Source organism: Cyrtonyx montezumae, unplaced genomic scaffold (assembly GCF_038088225.1).
Source record: "Cyrtonyx montezumae isolate F1298 unplaced genomic scaffold, pur_monq_1.0 scaffold_7, whole genome shotgun sequence".
Taxonomy (NCBI): domain Eukaryota; kingdom Metazoa; phylum Chordata; class Aves; order Galliformes; family Odontophoridae; genus Cyrtonyx; species Cyrtonyx montezumae.
The window spans coordinates 3,833,866-3,852,166 of NW_027072078.1; the positions used below are offsets into that span (position 1 = coordinate 3,833,866).

Here is an 18,301-nt window from a genome sequence, read left to right on the forward strand (position 1 = left end):
TTTGAGGGGTCTACAGGAGACAAAAATCCCTTTTTTTCCCTTTAGGTCTGTTCTTCAGGTCTCTATTCTTGGTGCTAGAAGGGGATTTGGTACTTATAGGGCCAGCTCTCCTGGCATAGCATCCTTGTGCATTCAGATGTCCTCCCACTTTAGCTGATCCCTTGTCAATTATTAGTCTCTTGGTGTTATATTTTACCTCATATTTATAAATCTGCAGGAGAAACACTAAGCTGAATACAGCCAAGTACCTTAAATTCATCCTCCAAATGAAGGACTGAACCCAGCCACTCAGCAATTGCACCTCCAAAAGAGGTATTATTAGAGAAAACAGGAGTGGGAGGGTGTGGTGGCCAGGGTGGGGCTGCAGCTATGCCTGGCCAACATGGAGAGCAAGTGGTGTGAACCCCCAGCTGGGAACTCCAGCAGATCTTTCATCCTTGCCCTTCGCAAAGGGAGAAGGAAAAAAGACTGGCTTCACATTAAATGGAAACACAGCTTTGAAATTGATTGGCGGTGCTCTGAAAGGTGCTGGCTCTCAACTCATTGGTGATGCTCTACCAAGCACGATCCAGTTGGAGCTGTTGCTGAGAGGGCAGTGACCACATCTGGTTTCCAGGCTCAGAGCCTTAAGTCCACCATCAGAAGTTAAAACTTGACATTCCACATTTTCAGTAAGCCTTGCAAGTGAGGAGCAAAATGCAGTGTTGCTGTGCGTGGCTTACAGTTAGGCTGGCTGCATCAAAGTGCAGCACTCCCTGTGCATCCCTTCCCCTAAATCCAGTCCTTCCCCTAATTCCAGTTCAGGAATCCAAGCTGTAGAGCAGTGTTGGATGTACAGTCAGTTTTGCATAGCATCTTGCTCCTTGTGTTGGTGGAAGTGTCAGAGGTATCCAGCGAGTGATGTGTTGAATCCATGAGGAGGGCTGTAAGGTGGGAGCCCTGAGAGCACAGTTACCTACGGGGATGAAAAGCCAACGTTTCTTATGGGTGTAATTGAGATGCTTGGCCAATGTAACGTGCTGTAGGTGGAGCAAGTGAGACAGGGCAGAGGAGCAGCCTGCTCCCTGCAGCATGGTCAAAGCAGAGTGTGGGGGTCTGAAAAGCCTGCAGTCAGCACGGAGCAGGTGCTGTATGGGGCGATAGATGGGCAGTGCATAGGGGCATTTTTCCCATTGGTGCTGGAGGTGAAGGAACAAAGTAATAATCCTGTAGTTTTTATTTATCCCCATCTCTCCTGCCTTCGGTGCAGGGAGCAGATGGATGCTGGGGTGCTGTGGACCCTATCCTTGCAGCGTGCTGGTCCAGTGTAAAGTGGGTTTATAAAACCTAAAAACCTAGGCTTTTAGGTCGCCGTTGCCTGTAAATGTGCCGTTTCGGCAGCAGAGGAGCCGTGAGAGGGCAGTGTTGTATTGCGAGAGGAGCAGTCTTGGGAGGTGGGGGGGGGGGGAGGAGCGCTCGCAAAATCCCCAAACTGGTTCCCCAAGTTCGGCATCCCCGATGCACTCCGTGAGCACCCGGCGGCAGTTTGCCGCTGCGAGCAATGGTTGCTGTGCACCAGGAAAGTACCTGAATAGGATGAAAGGAGGAAGGAAAATCTCATTGGAGAGGATGCTCAGCAGCTGCCGGTCCCTGTACTCCGGGTGCCAGCAGCAAGTGCCCGGCTGAGATGTAGGCAGTGCCCGAGTCACACCTCGAGTCTGTGGCCGCCCTCCACCCTTCCCTATGCTGCTGCAGCAAGGCTTTGATTTCCCTGGCTTTCCTGACAGCAGGGTTGCAAATCATCCTCTCTCAGATATTTTTTTCCCTTTAATTGGACCTGAAAACTACCAAGCACTGCAAAATGCAGCACCTGACCATGTGTGGAAGCAGGCTGCCTTCACCTTTACCTGACATTGCAGGACAGATGAAGCCACAGCACTCCATAGCACTCACAGATAATTGCCTTTCTTTCGTGAGAATTTACTTCTCCGTGTAAATGGTATCTCAAGTCGGGAGCTCAGGTACTTCACCCTTCTTTCACAAGGTCAAACAATGAGAAGATGATGATTTTTCTTGCACTGTTGTAGCAAAGTCACCCGCTTATTTTAGATTCCTGCCCTATATGATGAGAATATTGAGAGTGTGAGGAAGAGGTAAAGTTTGGAGAGACCAGCTCTGCACCTTACAGGTGTTAAAGGATGTCTGCTGAGCAGGGCAGGAAAACAGGTCCTACCAAGTGGATGGTACAGCCATCTCCCAGTGCTCCCACAGGCTCAAGTAGGACCTTCATGTCCAAGCCAACCTCATACTTCACTGCAGATAAGCTGAGGAGGATTCATTATGAGAATGAGCTGAGAAGGATTTATCGATATGCGTGAAATTGATGGACTAAACACCCCCAGAAATAACTAGAAGAGAGGGCTACAAAGGTGTCATTTCTTGTCTAAAGTACATGCTGCCATCTCTCTACAATGCTAATCCACCAAAGCAAAGCGGACGACCAGAGCAAAAGGACTTTTTCCACTCTTGAGTTCCCTGGGGTCAAAGTTTGGAGAGGATGAGGATTATTCCTGGGACCACACAAGCTGAGGAAACCACTGCAAGGAGCGTGCTCTGGGAAGCTGGCACCGTGTCCAGCCCTTGGATGCAGAGAGGAAGGAAGTCTCGCTTGTTTGGATCCTTAGTAAGTCTGGTAAATATTACCGAATAAAGTGATTTCCTTGTTGTAAAAAAAATAAAAATAAAAAGAGAGAGAAAAGAAGAAAGAATTCCACCCCAAAACACCACGAGGGGAATATCTGTCTCCAGTGATGCTCAGCTGGCATTTCAGTGTGTGGTGTTCAGCCCTGGGCGTCACAGAAAGGTGGTGGTGTCGGAAACACCACTTGCTCTGTGGCCTCGTGGCTGTAAGCACTATCAACAGGAATGGATTTGTATCGTTCACCTGTAAGCCTGAGCCTGATGGGTGAGTTTAATGTCTCTTGATTTTTATTGAAATCCATCTTTTCTGGGTATCGAAGGGTTTACGGTGACTAATGCCTTTCCACAACGTGTCTCTCTATCAACAGAGACAACTGTGTTTACAGGGCAAGATTTTTCACCTGCTTGTCAGCTTGTCAAGCAACAACAAAACACACCATCTCCTTTTGCGTCCCACAGCTAATCACTCATTTATTTGAACATCGTGTGTTGTCAGTAGTGCTACTGAAGATGGGTTGATGTAGTTTTGCTTTTGCATACCCTACAGAGGGATGCTGAGAGCGCAAACACTGAGGTGCCACCAGCCAGAGGGAAATGCTTCTTGGCAGCTTTTTGCTTTGTGTTTGCCTACAGATACTTTAAAAAGTTATGAAATATTTAAAAACAGAATAAAAATTCTATCTGACTCTTAACAAGTGGATATGATGTTGGTGCCAGTGCTTTCCTGCATAGTGGGAGGTGTAATCTACTTAACGTCACGCAGCAGACAGCCTTTACATTTACATCTGTTTTGTACAGGAGAGGTTCCCAGAGGGGCTTTGGGCCTCGTGTTTCATTTCTGGAGGAAGTTTATTAATAACAAAGGGGAGAAATTGATCGGTGGATCCACAGAAGGGGGAAAACTAGCAGGTATGTTGCAAGAATTCAGACAGGCAGACAGATCTCTGCAGCTTGTGCAGGTTGAACCTGCACATGGTAGGCTCAAGTGGTGCTGAAGCTCCCATCGTGTTAGCTGCATTTCTCCAAACCACATAAATATTTCTGTCTGTTGGAAAAGAAGGAAATTTCATTTTTTTAATGAAATTTCTACAATGGTGCTGTTATGAAAGAAAGAGGGAAAAGATATATTGGGAAGTCGAAGTAGTCGCAGCCACAGTCGTTCTCAATAATCTAGCAAGTCACTACATCTGAACAGCCTCTCACTTCTCCCTGTGGTTCAGACTAAATTGTTTATAAGAATTTTTGTGCATTTTTAAAAAAAAAAAGGAAATTGTAGCTCTTCATTTTAAAGACTGCTGCGATATAAATTCAGATTATTCAGATTTATCATGTGCATTGTATGAGGCAGTAACCACTGCTATTTTTCCTTAATACTGTGAGATATTCACTGGATTTTCCATCTTGTTCATAGCCATGAATAACCAGGCAGTTTACAAGACATTGCTACAGGGAGGAGAAATATTAAAATGAAAATCTGATCGAGCCAATGGCTGGAATTGTAGTGAGAGACCTGAGTGGGGAGTAAACCAAGCTCTTCAAAATGAAGGGCAGCTGCCCAGAAGCATACTGGAGCATACTCCATGGGTTCCATGTGCCATTTTAAGGGAGGATTTGCCCATATTTCCTATCACGTAAATACAATTCGGGGCTGTTTCTTTTTCAACTCAGACGCTTGCCAAGGAAATTGAACCTTACAAATATAATTAGCCATGGGCTGAACATTTAATCTTAAATTCTGAGTTTTCATTAAGTCTTAATCTAAATCTTAGGAGGGAAGCGTGCCGCAACCCCTTGCTCACAGAGGTGGATGGGATTGTGGCAGGCTTCCACCACCAGAGAGAACAGCTCAAAGCCTCAGGCACATGTTGTTTTTGGCAAATTGGAGCCATCAAGACCAAAGTGCCTGGGCAGGGGCTGGGGGATAAATGAGGAAACCTCAAAAACAGCAACAACAACAACATCAAAAACCCAAACACTCAAAAAAGTGAATGAGTCGTCTGATGGATAGCTCAGCATGATCTGGGCTTGAGTCACGTCTCACATGATTCAAGCTGACAACATAGGAAATGAGAGTGGTATGGGAAAGTTGTGAGGTCCTGCTTTGCTGTCTGTTTGCACTCTGCAACAAAGCTGCCTTGGGTAATTCATTGTGTAGTTTAACGCCTCTTCCTATTGCCTGGCAAGAAGCTGGAGATGGGGGAGAAGGGAGGAAAGAAAAGATAAACAAAATTCCACTGAAGTTTCTTCAAACTGTCTTTTGTGCAACCTGCTCTAGGGAGCTGCTTTGGCAGGGGGTTGGACTAGATCACCTCTAGAGGTCCCTTCTAACCCCTACAGTTCTGTGATTGTGAATGTGAAATATCAGGGAGTTCCTCCATGGTATTTCAGCATCCCAGACTGCATGGCAAAACCAAAGAGCCACGCTGTCTGTTGGGTTTGGCTCCTGCAGTGAGAACAGCCATGCATCCCAGTAAGGCAGAACAAGTGCCAGCATTACCTGTTGTCCTACACCTCCCTTTCCTCAAGTCAGTGACACAGAGCCATGAGCAGGCTGCCCAGGGAAGTGGTGGAGTCACTGTGGAAGTGTGGAGATGAGGCACTGAGGGACACGGTCAGTGGGCATGGTAGGGATGGGTTGGGGTTGAGCTAGATGGTCTTAGAGGTCTTTTCCATCCTTAGTGATAGTGTGCCAGGATCTCTGCATGCAAGGTAAGGCCTGTAGTGCAACAGGATGAGTTCTGACAGCAGTTTGTGCAAGGTCTGTTCTCCTGTTGGGTGTTGTCACGTTAGTGGGACCTCTGTCAGTAGCCTGAAGTAGCTCATGGATTTTTTTTTTTCTTGCTAAATAAGCAGACAAGCAGCAGTGGAAGTGAAATAGTCTTAATAGTAAAAATAAGACTGTACGTGGTATTTGCTGTAAGTTTTCTTTTTTTCTTTTTTTTTTCTTCTAGTGTACTCTCTTCAAAAAATAAAGAAAAGAAAAAGCAGAGCAAGAAGAGAGCATTCACCTCTGAAGTGGCTGGACTCCAGGGATTAAAAAAAAAGGGAAAATTCAGGAGCAGCTTTGCCTGGCTGCCTGCAGACAAGAAGCCCCACTGGCCTCCCGCCTGCTCCTGGGCTGCCAGCGGAAGTTTTGCCATGGACTTGGCAGTGCTGTGTCCAAATGCTGCCCGGCTTTCTGCTGTGCTCCCCGGTGGGGCCGGGAACACGGGCTGGAGGAGCTCTGCATGGGAAAGCAGCCGCGTGTGAGCCGCCTGCTAAGCACCTCGAGGCTGCCTCTGGTCCTCGCTGGAGGTTGCCTTAGCATAAATCAGCCTGCCTTGCTGCCTCTGGGGTTGCCACCGTGATGAGGACGAGTAATGTCACTCTCAATGCTGAATTTCATGACTTTCTCAATACTATGAAAAATGAAGACTTCGTAGAGCAGCTTAGCGACAGCCCAAAAGGATGGAGGTGGTCAAATCAGCATTTCATTCCTGCATATAAACTCTGCCTTGCTTGAATCAAATTCCTTGGTTACCTTGAAGGAACCCAGCATCTCATCCTGGACATTCCGATGACCAACCTTGAAATAATGGTGATTTTGGTGGCTGTTCTTTGATATGAGGATTCATCTGGAGGTACGCTGAACCAATACACGTGCTGAGGCCCAGAGGAGCACCCTTTGTCCTCTTGCACAATGGGAAACTCTTCTCTATGACCTTGCTAGAGAAAGAATGAGCTGCTGGGCAAGTGGTGCCATGCAGCACGTTGTGCCAGACCGGCATTGTGCACCAATAATGCCGTGTTGTTAATTTTCTCCGCGGCGCTGTCAGTAGAGCTTGCCTCATCTGTAGATACGAGGCAGGTGAGCTGGAGTGTCTATTATTTATAGACACATTCTGTGCTGTATAAATGAATTTTTCACAGGAAAACTTTGTACAAAAAAAAAGGTACTGGAGACTGCTTTATAAATAATAATGACTGGGAACTGATTTGGGGAACGGGTAAATATCTTCTAGTCCTCTGCCCTCCTTTAGTCCTCTCTCCTTAAAGTTATCCAGATGGAAACCCTGAATGAAATGGAAACAGTCATGCTTTGACCTGGGGGAAAAATCTCGGCTCTGTTATGGACAGCAGCAGGACTGCAAAACACTCATCTGCAGCTTGTGTTGACTTCAGTTGTCTTGCATAGTCGGGGTGCCCGTGATCAAATACAGTGCTATTAGTATGTTGACATGTTTGTGATGCATCTCTTGAAAAGTGATATATTGAGACTGGACTGAAGTGCAACTTGTGAGGAAGAAGGAACTCTTCTGTGTCAAGTAGATGACCCCTGTGTTGTCTTTGCTGCACTCTGTTCAATGCCAGTTGGGAAGAGGCTCAGGGAAGACATGAAATATGGCAGGAAATCATTGAGCAGCAAGGAGCCTGCAGGCATGGAAGGAGCACAGAGACCCACCATCAAGGTAACGAAGAAGGAAGGGTTGAGGAGGGAGAGAAGGATAGGTGAGAGGTCTGGCTAAGCAGATGTTGTGTGTGGATGCTGTATTTGATGCAAAGAAGCATCAACATATCTGTCTTTCTGTATGTAGACAAGGAAAAGTATTGCTGCATCTTATATGGAGGCGAGGAGCAGGGAGCCCCAGGGGAGAGCTGTGGGATGTGGGTGAGGCCCTCGGAAAGGCAGAATGTCCAAGTCAGTATATGCGGGACCCTAAAGAAATAATATGGTGCCTAAGTTGGAGAGGACCTCATAGGCTCACTCTGGGTCTCCTTTAAGTGAGTGCACTTGAACTTTTTGTTATGAGTGAGATGCAAGCAGCACTAAAAATCAAGCGTGGCCTAAAAGGCTTTCTGGAGCTGAGCCCTTAGTTCCAGAAAATACGGTTATTAAGTCCTTGCATTGTATTTTCTACCTATTATTTTTGAAATTTCATGCCTATAGCCTTATTTTTTCCACAGTCTAACTGGCTGGACTCATTCAGGTTCCCAACACACACCTCATGCCCTAGGGGAATTGCAGTAACTGCAAAAACAGACAGACACCCCTGTGTTGCACCACCCCACAATGGCCCCACTGTCGGTGCCAGATGGATGGCTGAGCTCACGCTTCACAGCCCGTGCTGCTCATCCCTGGGCAATGATATCAGCTCTAGTCCTGCAAGAACAGCTCATCTCCACACTGTGCCCGTTGTATGACCCTGACCTTGGCTCTGGGGTCAGCAGCTGATTGCAGAGTCCTCAGTACAGGAGAGCCGTGGTCCTGTTGGAGCACGTCCAGAAGAGGGCCTCAAAAATGCTCCAGGAGATGGAACGCTTCTCCTGTGAGGGCAGGCTGAGAGAGCAAGGGCATGGAGAAGAGAAGGCTCTGTGGAGACGTGAGAGCATCTTGAGGGGGAGCTATAGGAAAAGGGGACAGACTCTTTAGCAGGGTCTGTTGTGATAGGACAAGGGGAAATGGTTTCAAACCTAAAGAGGGGAGATGTCGTTTGAATGTGAAGAAGGAGTTGTTTACAATAAGGGTGGCACAGACTGCCCAGAGATGTGGAGACACACAAGGTGAGGCTGGATGGGGCTCTGGGCTCCTGATGGAGCTGTAGGTGTCCCTGTTCACTGCAGGGGAGCTGGACCAGATGGCCTTTAGGGTCCCTTGCAACTCAAACCATCTGATGATTCTACAGAGCTGTGCAGGGGGTTTCTGCAGCTCGCCATGCATGATGCTGCCACACGTGCTGCCTGGAGCAGCCCTTCTGCTGCAGGAGGCTGACACCGAGCTCTTCTGTCCCTGCAGCTGGCCCATGCCTGCAGTGCTGCCTGACACAGCGTGCAGCCGTGGAAGGCACGAGTTTTCTCCCATGCTTTCGGCCAGACAATTTGCTACTGTGCTTTACAGGTCCTCCCGCAGCCCAGCGCTGAGCAGGAGCACTCCTCCTCCTCTAGGGGCTGCCTGCATTGGCTTGACATTGCGTGGAGTGGTGAGCGATGCCCTGACCTAACAGCTTTTATGTGTGATTCAGATGTGCTCTGAAAACACGTCGGGAGGTGCTTCTTACCCTCCCACACAGAGCCCAATGCATTTCCCTCTGCTGCCTCGGTCGCACAGAGTGGGCACCAGGGTTTGGAAAGCAGGGCATTTGTGCAAGGCAATGCTCTCCTTCCCCAAAGGTGGCATCTTGTGTGAGTGCTCGCCAGCAGTGAGCACAGAACAGGAGTGCTGGGGCATAAGGGGGAGCCACACTTCGTCCCGCAGCAGCCCCATCCGCTGCCTGACACCCAGCAAGGAGCTGGGTGCTTACTGGGTTAGGGCTCAGGGGCACTCTGGGCACACAGGGAGCGAGGAGCCCACCACCCCATAGCTCTGAGAACAGCGCGGGCAGCAGTGAGCTCTTCCCTCCTGCCGCTCCTCAGTGTATGTGCTCATGTTTCCCCATTGCTTATGGTATTCCCTGACCGTTCTTGGCCTGATTTTGGGAGAGGGAACCTGGCTGCCCTCGGGCCTCAGGCGTTTTTATTTAAATGCACTGCCCGATTACGGTTTCATTTTTATTAATTACTCCTGGAAATCATTTATGGCCCCTTCCTAATTCACCCTCTCAGGTGTTCCAGACTGAGAGCTGCGGGGACGGACAGAGCCCCCTAGCAGCGCAGGAGGCAGCGCGCTGCCCACCGGATGCCACTGTTGCTCAACGTTACACCGCGGGGCCGGGCGGATCCCCGCAACAACCTGCTCCGACTCCGGGCAGCGCTGGGCGTCCTCGCACCGCGTGGGGCGATGTCGGTGCCCCCTTTTGTCCGCGGGGGGGGCGGGGGGGGGATATCCGCGCGCGGAGAAAGTTCGCTCCCGGCACGCGGCGGCTCGCGCCGTGCCGAGCCGTTACTTGCAAAGCCCGGCGCGCGCCCACCTCTCCTGCGCTTTTTCCCTCCCCCTCTCCACAGGTGCGGGACGGGCCGGGGGGGGGTGGGGGTGGTGGGGGGGGCGGACCCGCCTCGCGCCGCTCCTCCTCCCGCCGCTCCCCCGGCGCTGCCGCCGTTGCCGGAGCTCGGCGCGAGCCGCCGCGTGCAGTGGGCGCACCCCGCGGCCGCCCCGTCGGGCCGCGCGGGGGCGGCGCTGGGGGCGGCGGCGGCGGCGCGGAGGCAACTTCGGGGCGGCCCTGAGGAGCCCGAGCGGGGGATGGCGGCGGCGGAACCGGCGTTGAGGCGGAGGCGCTGAGAAGGAGGAAGAAGAAGAGGAGGAGGAGGCGGCGGCGGCGCGATGCCGGCGGCGGCCGGGGGGCTGCTGTGGTGGAGCTGCTGCGTGCTGGCGGCGGCGGCCGGCGCCCCGAGGGCTGCCGCGGCACAGGCAGGTGAGTGCGCGGCCGCGAGGGCCGGGGAAGTTGGAGCGGGAGCCCCGGCGGAGCGAGGGGAGCGCGGCTCTGGGGCTGCGGGGGAACCGCGAGGAAGTTGCGGGGCGCCGCGATGCGGGGGTTTGGAGGCGTTCGGGGGAGCAGCGGAGCGCCGTGCCCGCGGCCGGGCGCTTCTCGGGGCTTTATGTAACGGCTGCGGGGCCGAGGAGCGGCGGAGCCAGCCCAGCCCAGCCCGTCCCGTGCTGCGCGCCGCACTTCGCCGCCCGTCAACGCTTCCCATCCCCGGCAGTGGCGGCCGAACCCGGGTTCCCCTCCTCGCGACGCCGAACGGGAGCAGTTCCCCGCGTTCTCCTCCCTCTCCTGGCTTTCCTATCCCGCAACCGGTCTGTTCCCCCCCCCCGCCTCCCCCGCCCTCAACCCTCCTAGACGCGAAGCGTTCGTTAATCTGGGACTGGTTGTGACCCTCGCGTGCAGCGGGCGACGGCAGCGCGAGGGGATGGCCCCGGCTGGCTGGAGCTCGCCCAGAGGGCACTGCAGGTGCACGTTCAGGATGGGAGCGTTTTGGGGTTCCTCTCCTCGTATTTTGGTCCAAAGGGGCCGTGAGCGCCGTTCTCGCTGCCAAAGCTCCCGTGGGGGCGGCCGTGCCGTCTCCCAAACTTTAGCTCTGCTCGCCCCGCTCTCGTTGCCGGCGGCGCGGACGCATCGGTGCTCCGCGATGTTTTCGTGCAGCGATGCTCGCGCTGCGCGGCTCCTCCGCGTCTCGTGCGGCTGCCACCCGCGAGCCGGGAGCCTTTGTGCTGCTCGGAGACCTCCGCGCGACCCCACTCGTGTCCCCGCGCCCGGTCACCGCCGCCGGACTGATTGAGCGCTGCTGCGAGTGCGCGCTCTTCACGTACGCCGGCAGCGCGCTGTTTGGTTCGCCCCCTCTCCCCGAAACGAGGACCCCGCTCCGGACGAGGTGCGTGGGGGTCGGCATTGTGCCCCCGCTTGTCTTCAGTCGGTGCCGGGCACGGCAGCTCTCCCCCCCCGCCGCGCCTCGCTGGCACCTCTCCCGCCCGTCCGCCGCGATGTCTGCCCGCTGCCTAAAATTAGGCTGAGCTCCGGGAGCCTCGGCGAAGGCACGAGAAGCACGGGGCTGCGGCCTCGGCCCTCGCTGCTGCCGCGTCGCTCTGTCCCCGCGTGGGGACGTGCCCGGCGCTGGGCTCCAGGTGTCCCGGGAGAGCGGACCGGGCACCGACGCTCCCGTTCCGGCCCCACTCCCCGGGGCGATTCGAATGACTCTAGCGGATAGAAGCAAACCACCGGTCGAGCGTAGCAAGCGCACCCATCGTTATCACGTGTGCTTTCAGCGGCGAAACCTCCTAGCGCGTCGGCGTGGCCGGGCAGGGCAGGGAGCCGGGGTGGTGGCCCCTCTTCGGGGCGCGGACGCCGTGGCCGTGCCGTGCCAGCAGCTCTAGGTGGCAGCAGGACCCCGGAGCTCCCCGCGGTGGGAGCGGGGCTGGAGCCCGCCGAGCTGCCGGAGGGATGCTCCGCGTCGTACGGTTAGAGGGGTGCGCGGCCGCAGCTGCCCGGAGGTGGGCAGTGTCACCGGGCACCGGGCACATGCTGAGCTCCTGAAGCCTCGGAGCAGCTGTTGCTATATATAAATCTGGGTTTTAATTCCCTGCCGGGAAAACTTGTCCCGCTGCGGAGCTGGGGCAGCTGCTCGTTCGTGGGCACGGCGATGGTAACGGGGCACTGGCACGCACAGGGGAGGCCAAATCTGCAACCCAGACTGTGGGAGCACGCGTGATTTGTGCTGTGAGAATAGCACCAACGTGAAGGTGATGAAGAGTAGAAATTGAGGCTGTAAGCATGTCGAGGTTTATTCCTGTTTTCCAGCAATACCTGCTCTGTGTTTCTGCCTCTGAAGTCTATCAAATCCGACCCCTGCCATAGAAGTAGGTGGGCAAATGAAGTACATAAGCTTGAAAACAATCCCCGGAGTTTTAGTGGATGCGGTTGTTTTCTGAGCTATAAAAGATGTTCAGTCATCACACACGTCTCCTGTAAGGTCGGTGTCAGAGATTTCTAAAATACACTGATTTTGTGCTTGTTTCCTCTGCTTCCTGATGGCTGTGTAGGTGGGCGTGCAGTACCCAAATGGGCGCTTACAACTTGATTTTTCTTAAACCTTTCCTAATAAACCAGCATCCTGTGCTCTTGCCATGGGATGGATGCCTGCTTGCTCCTCCAACTTGCTCTTGGGAGGTTGCCACCCAGAAACACCGGAGAAAGGTTAAAGGAAAAAGCCCCCAGATAACCCCTCTGAACAGTGCTGGGTTACAGAGTAGTTGTCAGAGCTCCAAGCTCAAAGAGTGCAGGTGGTCCCACAGGCAGAGCTGGGACCTGTGGGATAGGTGTGAAGGAAAACCATCACATTCAGTGCAATACATCTCCTACCGTTCAATTTCCACTCATTTATGCTGAAACAGCAAGCATTTTGAGTTTGAAACTTTATGTGGCGTGGTTGGTATGACTAGTTTAGTAATATTACAAGGCTGGCACAGCAGCCAGGTGCACGTGTTCATTCTGAGTTACTTTGTGCTGACCCCTTCCCAATATCCACTGTGAACTGGTGACCTTACTGGCCATGCCATCCCAGCTCCCCCTCCCCACCACCACTGCATTGTGGATATTTTTGCCCATTATCTTTGGCAGCAAGAATGTATATATCTAAATTTAAATTGCTGTTTGACGAGGGTATGTGGTAGTATTTAGAATTCAGCATTATTTTATTATCTCTTTGAAAGGGTAAAAGAAAAAAAGGCTCATTTACTAAGAGAGTTATTTCTGTAGCATGAAAATATCAGCAAAGTAGTTGGCGTTTTCCAGTTGTTGTTGACTTCAAATTTAGCAACCATTGTCCCCGTTGGTATATTTGATGCTCTAAAAATGTGCTTGCCATTGAGTGGGAAGCTGAAGTGATTGGTAGGCAGATAGTATTCTTCGGTGGCTATTAATAATGCTCAGAGGACGTATGGAAAAAGCCAGAAAGGCCAAAATAACCTATGTGGCTGCTTTGTGTTTAAGTTGCCTGTGTTCCAGAAGTGCAATGGTGGAGGCCGTGCTTTACGTTTTCTCCCCCTTGGTTCAACATCTCAGCAAGGAACTCAAGCCAGGTCTGCACTGCACGCTTCTGGCTGCCTTTGGTGACACAGCTCCCGAAATAGTCCTCTGTGAGCATCTACGTTCCCCCTGTAATAGAAGATCAGGGACAGTAGGAGAATGTGCTTCTTTGTGTGAGGGTTGGTTTTTCTTTCTGGTTGTTTTTTTGTTGTTTTTTCTCTTCTTGTTTTGGAAGATTTACAAATAGGTTCACTCAGCGATGTTGGCAGCAAATTGCTCGGTGTTAATTTTCTCCTGAGATCTCAGGGCTGTGTGAATCCCAGCCTTCGCATAAAGAGGGAAAAGCATCTCTGCCTGCTCTGCTTGCTCTGTGCACAGGGAGAAGTCAGAGCTCCTTAGTTCAGGAAACAAGAACCCAAGAATTATGGGTCTGAAATCCGTGCTTCTTAGCTCCTCTGCAAGATTTAGTGCTGGGGCTGGGTGTCTCATGGCTTTCCAGTGTCTGGCAAAGGTTACTGGTGGCTTTGGAGGTGAAAATGTGGGTTTATGAAGGATCTAATAGCTGTGGCCTGCCTGCTGCCATGACATGTGGTTAAGGCATTAAAATATATGGGTTGTGCCTCTTGCTACAGCAGAGTGGTTACCGGGTGGGTGTCCTTCGGTGCTGGAAAATGATCTTGCCAAACATTTGCTGTCAGCTTGAGTAACTGCCTTCCTCCTGAAGGCAAGCAGAAGCAAGGGGGAAAAAGCATTACAAGTGGTTAAGTACAGGCTGAGGAACATCAGGGCTGCTTTGCTTCCAGGCTGCCACCAGCACGTGTGTGGTTGGAGGGCTGTGACACCAGGCACTGCTTTTCCTTTCCCCGACAGCACTCAGGGGGAACTGCCAATTACCACCAGGTCTTTGTTTTTATTGCTCTGCTTCCTTCCTTTCCCACCAAGTTTGGGCTTCCAGCGTTATGATTACTTACGGATTTGTAAGTCAGAAATAACCTCGTAATTGCTATATTGCTTTGCCCGCAGTAGCAGTGAGCGCCTTAAAGTTAATGCCTCATCCACACAGAAAATGGGTGTTTGGCCAAGACGTGGGGCTCTGACAGCTGATCTTAAAGAGTGTTAGGCTGGCATGTGAAGTAGAGACCTGTGGGAGACATTCACAAGAAAACTGAGGGTCTTTGGGATTGTTCTGTGAAAGGAAAGTATTCCCTGCATTGGCTGAAGATACTTGTGGGTAACAAAGCTTGCGTGGAAACCTTTCCTCGTGTTGGAATGGTGACACCTGGCCCATGTGTACGGGTGTGTGTGTCTCCATTGGTTGTGTGCTGTCCTGGAGGTCACAGTTGGAGATCTGGAAGCTTCTGCAGATGCCTGTGGCTTTGTTCTTATTGAAATGTGCTGCTTTATGCCAGTGCTCTTTGGGCAAATACACTCTTGAGCATATTTAGTCAGTACGTTGGTTTTGAGTTAGTAGGTTTGGGTGATCTTGCTACAAAAGTAGTCAATATCTATTTATTAATAAATAGCGTTCGTGTACAACAGAAAATGTCCGATCCCGTTTCAGAATCAGGCCCACCCAATTACGCAGTCAGGTAATCGCACGTGTAGTTGCTCGCACAAATGGTCAGTTAGATGCCTGACAGTCCTCCTTTGGTGGACCAAAGGCAGTGGTAGGAAGCAGAGCAAGTGCAAGCAGAATTGTGCTGGGAGAGCCTTGGAGGTTGGAATGGGGAAGGGGGCCCAGCCCACGAAGCAGCCTTTACCTTACTGCTGCTTAAGGTCTGCGACAGGAATCACAGAGCTGCAGTCCTCACTGTCCCTAAGACCTATTTGCAAGAGATGTGAATGCAGATTGGTGCCTTACTGTGGCCGTGGGATGTGGAGCCCAGTGTCTTGTCACCCTCCTTCTCTCTGTGTCCCATACCTGTGCAGGACCGAGCTCACAGTGTTTCCCTCTGATTTCAGGAAGGATTTCCCTTTTTGTTGGCGCCTCCTGCTAATACCGCAACGTTGTTGCTCGGTGCTCGCTCCTTTTATTGCTACTCCTAAGCCCCCTAATGACGGAGTAACGGCTTGCCTTCTTCAGCAGGAAGCCTCTGAAAGCGGGCTGATGCATCAGGGCTGTCAGAGTACCGTGTCAATAACTAAAACCTGCTCATATGCGTGTGTATTCCCTGCCAAGGAGCCAGCAAGCGAGACGGTGCTGACGAACTCCCTTCTGCCTGTTTTTTGTGTGCGTATTTTTGGGGGGGATTGGAGGGAGAGAGGGGGAGAAAAGAAATAAAAGCTGTTTTATGTCAGCCACCAGAAATAAATAGCACTGCAGTGAGAAGCGACAGCCTCATTCACCTTGCATCCATGCAGAAATAACGGAGCTCTCTTCCCGTGCCTGGCAAACAGGAGAGCAGAGGGAGAGAGAGCAGAGCTCCGACCTTGGCATGCTGTTTGTGCTCCCAAGTGCTGTTCTTGGGGCTGTGCTGCCGCTGTGACCGTGACGGTCCCACCACCAGTCTGTGTTGGCTGGTTTTCTTTTCTTTTTCCCTCAGTTGGCACTGTTTGTTAACGAAGTTAAGGCAATTTGGAAGCAAACTAGATTGTGAATGAAAGGGGGGCAGAAGACCCAAAAGGCTTTTAGGGTGACGGCGACACCGCAGAACTTAGTTCTGTCTGTGGATGGCTTTCCTTCCTGCTTTCTCCTTGGAATATTGCATTTACTTTTGTTTTGAAGTTCCCAAGTGGCACAGAGGGAAAAAGCCCCACTTTGTGCGGGTCTTTCTGCGCGGGCAGAAGTTTCCGTTTAGCATTCCTGGGGATGCCTCATGTGCTCTGAAAGTACTTTATGACACTTCAGCGTTACTTAATGTGCACTTAAAAACAACCAAACAATAAGCCATTATCACTTTGAGTTGCCTCTTATTTCTTTCTGTGCGGTGTTTCAGCACGGAGCATCGTGCTGCTTTAGTATGCATGGCTCTGCAGGCACTGCCTGGCTGTACAGGGGAGAGGGGGCAGTGTGGGGCAGTGCTGCCTTGTCCCTCTGCGTGGTATGGGCTGTGTGATGAGGAGGTCACCGTGCTGCTTCCCAGCCCTGGGTCAGTCGAGTTTGGCCAAGGAGTGCAGGTGCACTGCATCTGCAGTCATCCCAGCTCTGCTTCCCAAGCTAGAAATGAATGGAGGAGATTCTTTTTGTCTGCCCAGGCTTTTTTTGCTGCTCTAGACAATGTTTTTGGCAGGTCAAACTGCGTGTTGTTATGGAGGCACTCTTCCCAGCATTTCATTGTTTGAGCACGTGCTAATTATCACTCAACCACCGGGCTGCGATGGAGCTGCGGGAGCCTTATCTGAAGGCAGAGCCATTGGCAAATGGATTCATTACGATCAGAGCCACTCTAATGGATGTTAAATTAATTCATAATAATGTGACACTTAAAATCCAGTGTTAAGCAGCGTGTTGTTAATAATTACAGATGCGCTTCTGCCGCGTCTGACTTTAATATTATTTCTTCCCTCTGTGTGCTTGGGAGAGACCCTGAGATGGGACAGCTCTCCACTACTTATCTTTTTACACCAGTAATTCTGGACTTTAATCGCAGCCAATAGCTTAATGACCGACGTGTCTGTTTCTCAATGAGTAGATACACAAGCGTGAAAGCCAGCATGCTGATGTGAATATATGTAATTTATGGCAGAGATTCTCTAACTGTGGAGTTATTACAGAAAAGTGACAGTAATTAATGGGGATGGTCTCTTTCTTGCCATCATTCAAGGGAGAAAACAGAGGGGTAAAGTGTCAAACATTGCCACACTTATGGTTAATACAGTATCCATGGTTTGCTATTAGGGTTATTTGGGAATTGAAAGTGATTTCATTTATGTAAAACTGTTTATTTGATATCTGGTGCTTAAACAAAACACGAGGAGGAAAAAAAGGAGCTCCTTCTCTGTATAAAACCCCCATTACAGCATGCCTTGGGGCTGGAAGGTGTTGATGAATGTTTGTGCTTTCATGCAAGCATCTCCTTGCCCCAGACCCGCTGCATTCAAGCTGAGGCTGCTTTGCATTGCATGGCCGCAGTGAATCCTTTTTGGACTTCAGCAGCAAAACTCATCCAGGACCATGGCCACGAGGCACCCCGAGCTGCAGACACTGGTCTTCCTGGATTCTCTTATTCTTTATTCTTGTCTTTTTTTTTTTTTAATTTCTTTTGAAAACACCGATGTGGAAAAGGGTGGGGAGGCTTCTTTGGGCTGTGCCTCCAAAGGTCATATAACACTTTATGTTCTCCCCGACATGACACAGTGTGACAGAACAAAGTATTTATCTTGTGTACTTGTCAGCTTCGTTCTGCCGACTCCGGGATGATGAAATGCTGCAGAATATGCTGCTGCTTGTTTCCTTTAGGGACTTGAGCTTATTTGTTTAAAGTGTCGTCTGCACCCAGTAAACGCTTCATTTATTACAGCTGACACCTGGATATATCTGAGGGAGATGCATCAAGGCATCACACAAATATCAGTTTCTTTATTTGCCATTGTGGTGCTTGTGTCCCAGCATAGATGTGGTCTGTGATGATCCGTGGTGCTTCTGGAGGTGACACTGGTACACTGTGCTGGACCTGCGTGGTTCCATGAGCTGTGCTCTGTTTCCATCAGCAAAATGCTCTGTGACTCGTGATGGGCCAGCTCGGCTGCTAATTACTGCAGTGAGTCACAAACGAGCTCTTGCCTCAGGAGCTGCGCCCGTCCTCGCCTCAAACTTCTGCCCATTGCTTCTTCTGATGCTTAAGCAAAAGTAAAAATAGACCTCTTGTGAAGGGGAGGAGTGACAGCTTGAGACGGCAGTGCGACCCCGCTAATTAAAATGTTGAATGCAAAGCTTTTTGGGTTCTAATTCACAGTTGTGTTGGGTGATTTTTATTTTTTGCCTTATCAAATTCCCTGCCGTCCCTGAAGAGCAGTGGGACCTGAGTTCCCTCCTCAGCAAAACAATTGGTGCAAGAAGAAGGGTTGTCGAAGAGATGGTAGCTTGAGCAGTTGGGCTGTGTTTGGGACCACACAAGCCCGCACTGAGCTTCCCACCAATAATCGGTGTCTGTCATTGCAATGTTGATGTTTCTCGGTGGTTAACAGACAGATGGCGGTCCATACCACGGCATACGAGCAGAGCGTTTCCCTGGGCCAAATGATTTCTT

General features: G+C 51.1%; 1 protein-coding gene across 1 annotated transcript in view; it reads left to right on the forward strand.

Moving 5' to 3' along the window:
- The first annotated feature begins 9,702 nt into the window (after positions 1 to 9,702).
- The window catches only part of ERBB4 (erb-b2 receptor tyrosine kinase 4), a 474,646-nt gene continuing 466,047 nt past the window's right edge, over positions 9,703 to 18,301 (forward strand). Inside the window, exon 1 of the mRNA XM_065751277.1 lies at positions 9,703 to 10,004. Within this exon, the coding sequence (XP_065607349.1) occupies positions 9,914 to 10,004 (91 nt within the window). The 5' untranslated portion in view covers positions 9,703 to 9,913. The remainder of the gene's footprint in view (positions 10,005 to 18,301) is intronic.